This window comes from Oncorhynchus masou, chromosome 6 (assembly GCF_036934945.1).
Source record: "Oncorhynchus masou masou isolate Uvic2021 chromosome 6, UVic_Omas_1.1, whole genome shotgun sequence".
Classification (NCBI taxonomy): domain Eukaryota; kingdom Metazoa; phylum Chordata; class Actinopteri; order Salmoniformes; family Salmonidae; genus Oncorhynchus; species Oncorhynchus masou.
In genome coordinates, this window is record NC_088217.1 from 77,919,150 (window position 1) to 77,926,649 (window position 7,500).

The 7,500-nt window shown below is 41.9% G+C and overlaps 1 protein-coding gene across 1 annotated transcript in view; it reads left to right on the forward strand.

Annotated features, from left to right (window-relative positions):
- Window positions 1–487: 487 nt before the first annotated feature.
- LOC135541704 (glutamate receptor ionotropic, NMDA 3B-like) overlaps window positions 488–7,500 on the forward strand; it is an 83,464-nt gene continuing 76,451 nt past the window's right edge. The window contains 3 exon segments of the mRNA XM_064968016.1: window positions 488–561; window positions 2,300–2,570; window positions 2,792–2,992. Of these exon segments, the coding sequence (XP_064824088.1) occupies window positions 488–561; window positions 2,300–2,570; window positions 2,792–2,992 (546 nt within the window).

Below are 7,500 nucleotides of genomic sequence, written 5' to 3' on the forward strand. Positions count from 1 at the left end.
GACGGGCCGCCCCCAGGTGGTAAGGGTAGGTAACAACACATCCGCCACGCTGATACTCAAAACAGGGGCCCCTCAGGGGTGCATGCTCAGTCCCCTCCTGTACTCCCTGTTCACTCATGACTGCACTGCCAGGCACGACTCCAACACCATCATTAAGTTTGCTGATGACACAACAGTGGTAGGCCTGATCACCGACAACAATGAGACAGCCTATAGGGTGGAGGTCAGAGACCTGGCCATGTGGTGCCAGGACAACAACCTCTCCGTCAGCCGGATCAAGACTAAGGAGATTATTGTGAACAACAGGAAAAGGTGGACCTAGCTCGCCCCCATTGTCATCAACGGAGCTGTAGATGAGCAGGTTGAGAGTATCAAGTTCCTTGGTGTCCACATCACCAACAAACTTACATGGTCCAAACACACCAAGACAGTCGTGAAGAGGGAACGACAAAACCTATTCCCACTCAGGAATCTAAAAAGATTTGCCATGGGTCCTGAGATCCTCAAAAGGTTCTACAGCTGCACCATCGAGAGCATACTGACTGGTTGCATCACTGCCCGGTATAGCAACTGCAAGGCACTACAGAGGGTAGTGCGTACGGCCCAGTATATCACTGGGGCCAAGCTTCCAGCCATCCAGGACCTCTATACCAGGTGGTGTCAGAGGAAGGCCCTAAAAATGGTCCAAGACTCCAACCACCCTAGTCATCAACTGTTCCCTCTGCTACCGTACGGCAAGCGGTACTGGAGCGCCAAGTCTAGGTCAAAGAGGCTTCTAAACAGCTTCTGCCCCCAAGCCATAAGACTCCTGAACATCTAATCAAATGACTACCGAGACTACTTGCATTGCCCCCCCCCCCCCCCCACCCCCCGCCCACCTATTTTACGCTGCTGCTACTCTCCGTTGTTATCTATGCATAAATCACCTTAATAACTCTACCCACATGTATATATTACCTCAATTACCTCGACTAACCGGTGCCCCCCACATTGACTCTGTACTGGTACCCCCTGTATATAGCCTTACTATTGTTATTTTACTGCTGCTCTTTAATTATTTGTTACTTTTATTTCTTGTTTTTTTAGGTATTTTTCTTTTTTTTTAATCTTAAAACTGCATTGTTGATTAAGGGCTCGTAAGTAAGCATTTCACTGTAAGGAATACCTGTTATTCCACGCATGTGACAAATAACATTTGATTTAATTTGAAACTGTGGCTGCTACAGGGGCTTTCAGCACCTTGGACAGCACCCACCAGATAGAGCACAACTATGTGTCCATCCGTTATCATCTGGAAATTACTTTTTCTCTGCTCCCTTCCTCCCTGCCTCCATCCCTCCCTCCTTCTATCCCTTCCTCCATCCCCCTCTCCTCTCCTGAATGAATTGGGGACAATCCTTATCTGTCAGTAGACTATTTTCCGAATGAAACATCAAAGACTTTGTGTGGATTTAGAATCTGAATTTTGAGGGTGAACATGTGAAGGGGATTCAATGAATGCTGAACTTAATGGTTCATTGGCTAAAATGCACTGAATGGGCTTGACTGCAAGCTGCAGGCTAAAACAGCAGGCTACTATCGACATCAAGATGAAACGTAGGGAACATCAAATACCGGAGTTGTCATTTCGAATGGGAAGATAACAGCGCTGATAGAAATCTAACGTGGTTGTTCTGCCACACTAACAGTCAAACGCGTGCGCGCGGGCAGCTGGTCTGTCTTCAACCGGTGCCTGTCACAGACTGACAGAGTGGGGCGACTGTTCTCAGTTGCACGCGCTCCCCTCTCGTCCTCCGTCGATATCAAGCGTTCCTCTGCCTTGCTTATTATTTATTTATGAGTAGCCTAACTTAGAAAAAGAAACAGAGGCAGCAACCGGATTGCAATACCAATAAAAATAACAAGTCCAAGGAAGGAGGGGATAACGGGAAAAAAGACGGGGAAAGAGAGAGAAAATGCAGTTTTTCTGACGTGTGGACGTTTCTCCTGTCTTCCTTTATTATATAATATTTACAGCGTGTCTTTTCTTTCTTTGTTTCAACTTAAAGAGGGAAATCAACAACATAAGGTGGACTTCAGTATTAAAAACAAAACAACTCCAAGACAAGCCACGAGTGAGGGAAAAGAAAACGAGCAATGCTTTCTCGTCTTCTCTCCTCTTCTCTCCTCTTCTCTTCTTTTCTATTCTCTCCTCTCCTCTTCTCTCATCTCCTCTTCTCTCCTGTCTTTTCTGTCGACGCAACACAATGGAGTATTTGTATCTACTTGGTCGATGGATGTGCAACTTATTTATACCCAGGATAATTCGCCCATCTCCTTTTTTCACCGGAAGATTTCTCCCGCTTTTGGTCTTCCTCCATGGCCTCTTCTTGCATCCGGACCCGTGCCTCTCCCACCCCCTGCCATGTCACATCCTGGCTCGGATTGGACACGCGGTTCGTCTCGGTGCTCTGCTTCCCACCGGACAACCAGCCAGGGTACAGAACGCTCTGAACAGAGCCTTGACCAGCCTGAAGCACCGGGCTGGAGAAGGCATCCTGCCTCTTCTGCCCTACAACCTCACCCTGGAGGTAACAGGTTAATTCATGCATTCATTAGTTCATTCATAAAAAAGGTAATATCTCTGCAATGGTCTCATCCATCCATAATTAATTAATTCAATTGGCAACTAGCCATTCAGTTCGTTAGATTGTATCTGAAATGACACCCTATTCCCTACAGTTGTATGGGATAGGGTGCTTGTAGGGAATAGGGTGTAATGTCAGACACTCTCTTCCTTCCCTGTCTGGAGGTGGTGTCTCGGTCCCCGTCTGGTGGCGACCCTGTCTCCCTGTCCAGGTGTGTGTGTCAGGAGCTGGTTGTGCAAGGGGTGACAGGTGTCCTGGCCTTCCCTCGTTCACCAGAGGAGCTCATCCACATCGACTTTCTGTCCTCCTTCCTGGAAATACCTTTTATATCACTACTGGAGGACCTAGAACCACTCAGAGTTAAGGTAGGACCTATAACCACTCAGAGTTAAGGTAGGACCTAGAACCACTCAGAGTTAAGGTAGGACCTAGAACCACTCAGAGTTAAGGTAGGACCTAGAACCACTCAGAGTTAAGGTAGGACCTAGAACCACTCAGAGTTAAGGTAGGACCTAGAACCACTCAGAGTTAAGGTAGGATATAGAACCGCTCAGAGTTAAGATGGGACCTAGAACCATTCAGAGCTAAGGTAGGATATAGAACCGCTCAGAGTTAAGATGGGACCTAGAACCATTCAGAGCTAAGGTATAGGAACCTTTTACTGGAGGACCTAGAACCACTAAGAGTGATTAGTTTCATATCTTTACAGACAGAGTAATTTGCTCCATATCTTTACAGGTGGAGTGATTCGTTTCATATCTTTACAGGCAGAATGATTAGTTCCATATCTTTACAGACAAAGTGATTAGTTACCTATCTTTACAGACATAGTGATTAGTTCCATATCTTTACAGACAAAGTGATTAGCTTCATATCTTTACAGACAAAGTGATTAGTTACCTATCTTTACAGACAAAGTGATTAGTTACCTATCTTTACAGACAAAGTGATTAGTTCCATATCTTTACAGACAAAGTGATTAGCTCCATATCTTTACAGACAAAGTGATTAGTTCCATATCTTTACAGACAAAGTGATTAGTTCCATATCTTTACAGACAAAGTGATTAGTTACGTATCTTTACAGACAAAGTGATTAGTTACGTATCTTTACAGACAAAGTGATTAGCTCCATATCTTTACAGACAAAGTGATTAGTTACGTATCTTTACAGACAAAGTGATTAGTTACGTATCTTTACAGACAAAGTGATTAGTTACGTATCTTTACAGACAAAGTGATTAGTTACCTATCTTTACAGACAAAGTGATTAGTTACGTATCTTTACAGACAAAAAGTTGATTAGACAAAGTGATTCCATATCTTTACAGACAAAGTGATTAGTTACGTATCTTTACAGACAAAGTGATTAGTTACTCCATATCTTTACAGACAAAGTGATTAGTATCTTTCCATATCTTTACAGACAAAGTGATTAGTTCCATATCTTTACAGACAAAGTGATTAGTTACATATCTTTACAGACAAAGTGATTAGTTACCTATCTTTACAGACAAAGTGATTAGTTACGTATCTTTACAGACAAAGTGATTAGCTCCATATCTTTACAGACAAAGTGATTAGTTACGTATCTTTACAGACAAAGTGATTAGTTACCTATCTTTACAGACAAAGTGATTAGTTACGTATCTTTACAGACAAAGTGATTAGCTCCATATCTTTACAGACAAAGTGATTAGTTTACAGACAAAGTGATTAGCTCCATATCTTTACAGACAAAGTGATTAGTTACGTATCTTTACAGACAAAGTGATTAGTTACATATCTTTACAGACAAAGTGATTAGTTACAAAGTGATTATCATATCTTTACAGACAAAGTGATTAGTATCTTTACAGACATATCTTTACAGACAAAGTGATTAGTTACGTATCTTTACAGACAAAGTGATTAGTTACGTATCTTTACAGACAAAGTGATTAGTTACAGATCTATCTTTACAGACAAAGTGATTAGATCTTTACAGACAAAGTGATTATCTTTACGTATCTTTACAGACAAAGTGATTAGTTACCTATCTTTACAGACAAAGTGATTAGTTACCTATCTTTACAGACAAAGTGATTAGTTCCATATCTTTACAGACAAAGTGATTAGTTACGTATCTTTACAGACAAAGTGATTAGTTACGTATCTTTACAGACAAAGTGATTAGTTACATATCTTTACAGACAAAGTGATTAGTTACGTATCTTTACAGACAAAGTGATTAGCTCCATATCTTTACAGACAAAGTGATTAGTTACGTATCTTTACAGACAAAGTGATTAGTTACGTATCTTTACAGACAAAGTGATTAGCTCCATATCTTTACAGACAAAGTGATTAGTTACGTATCTTTACAGACAAAGTGATTAGTTACCTATCTTTACAGACAAAGTGATTAGTTACGTATCTACAGACAAAGTGATTAGCTCCATATCTTTACAGACAAAGTGATTAGTTACGTATCTTTACAGACAAAGTGATTAGTTACGTATCTTTACAGACAAAGTGATTAGTAACGTATCTTTACAGACAAAGTGATTAGTTACGTATCTTTACAGACAAAGTGATTAGTTACGTATCTTTACAGACAAAGTGATTAGTTACCTATCTTTACAGACAAAGTGATTAGTTACCTATCTTTACAGACGAAGTGATTAGTTACCTATCTTTACAGACATAGTGATTAGTTCCATATCTTTACAGACAAAGTGATTAGCTCCATATCTTTACAGACAAAGTGATTAGTTACCTATCTTTACAGACAAAGTGATTAGTTACCTATCTTTACAGACAAAGTGATTATCTTTACAGACATAGTGATTAGTTCCATATCTTTACAGACAAAGTGATTAGCTCCAAAGTGATTAGTTATATCTTTACAGACAAAGTGATTAGTTACGTATCTTTACAGACAAAGTGATTATTAGTATCTTTACAGACAAAGTGATTAGCTCCATATCTTTACAGACAAAGTGATTAGTTACGTATCTTTACAGACAAAGTGATTAGTTACGTATCTTTACAGACAAAGTGATTAGTTACGTATCTTTACAGACAAAGTGATTAGTTACGTATCTTTACAGACAAAGTGATTAGTTATGTATCTTTACAGACAAAGTGATTAGTTACCTATCTTTACAGACAAAGTGATTAGTTACGTATCTTTACAGACAAAGTGATTAGTTACGTATCTTTACAGACATATTGATTAGCTCTATATCTTTACAAAGTGATTAGTTCCATATCTTTACAGACAGAGTAATTAGTTCCGTATCTTTACAGATGGAGTGATTCTTTTCATATCTCTACAGACGGAGTGATTAGTGTCATACCTTTACAGACCGAGCGGTTGTGTGTGTTAGTATTCCTAGTGGCAGCCTAAGCTGTGTGCCAGTCAGTCACTCTCGTCTCGTATCCTCCTCTCTACGGCTGAGCAGCCAACTGCAACACACACACACACACAGGCTCAGGACTCAAGAGAAAGATTGTGGTGGGAAGAAAGAAAGAGAGCCAGTCAGAGAGATAGAGAGAAGGGGGAGTGAGAGGAAGGGAGAGGAGGGAGGACTAGGCTGAATAGAGTGTAGTCTGTCATGCTATGGGAAAAGTGAACCATTCTGAACTGAACTCTAGTTCTGGCCACAGAAGAGGGAGGAGATGAGGAAGAGAGGGAGGAGATGGGGAGGAGGGGAAGAGAGGGAGGAGATGAGGAGGAGGGGAAGAGAGAGGAAGGAGAAGTGGAGAAGGGGAACAGACAGGGAGGCACTTAACAGTAGCAAGCTAACGGATACATGGGGAGGGGTGGTTCTATTAAGTCTGTATGTCTGTCTGTCTGGCTGTCTGTCTGTCTGTATATTTGTCTGTATTTGTGTGTGTGCATGTGAATGTACAGACCTACACACCCAGAAGTGTGTGACTTGGCAGATAAGAGTGATAATTCCTCCTAATGTACTTTAGTTAATTATAATGATAGAATGACCTGCACAAATAAATCACACTGATGGAGGAGAGGATGTAGGGAGGAGTGGAGAGGATGGAAAGAGAGGGAAGATGAGGGGAGAAGATGGAGGAGGGAAGGAAAATGGAGAGAAAAACTGGAGAAGATGAAGGAGGGGAGAGGAGAGTATAGAGGAGGGAGGTGTGTTACACACACCTCTATGAAGAGGGAACGCAACACCCTGCTACAACTAAACTCTCCGTGAAGTGAAAAAGGTATGGACTGTAGGTGCAAGAAAGAATGACAACAGGCAGAATGTGGTACCGTTTACCAGGACTTTATTCCTTCACACGGTAATATGGGGAAAAGGGGCTGGACGGAACCAAAGCAAAGAAAGTAAATCTCAAAGCCCCCCCTCTCCTATCTTACCTGCCTACCCACTACTTACCTAATTTAGCACCACCTGGTGCCCTAACCAAAATACAAGGAGGTGGTCCGCCCAGGTCTTACCTAGTGTGCCTAGACAGCGAATATGCTACGGGTATATGTATGCCCGCGGGCCTCTTGCCTAAGCACTCCCTAGGTGCCTTCCCCTTCCCCCCAAGGAGGTGAGGGTAACATAATGGGGGCTCATCCGGGATATTTTTCCATTAAACCCACCGGACCCTGCTGCTCTGAGCTCTCTGTGGTTAGTGATTGAGGTGTGATGGTAGGTTGTGAGTTTGGATGACTTGTTTAGTTAGTGTGTTCAGGAGACTGCATTGTATAAGATGGCTGCCTCAGCCATCTCCGAGTTTTTTGAAGCGCCCTCTATTGATTGTTTGGTGAGGTTTCGTAAAGTAGACCTTATAGCTATAGCTGACCATTATGGATTTGTTGTCCCTGAGAAAGCCCTAAAGGTAGTAGCTCCCCTTTCATCTCTGCTTAGTCC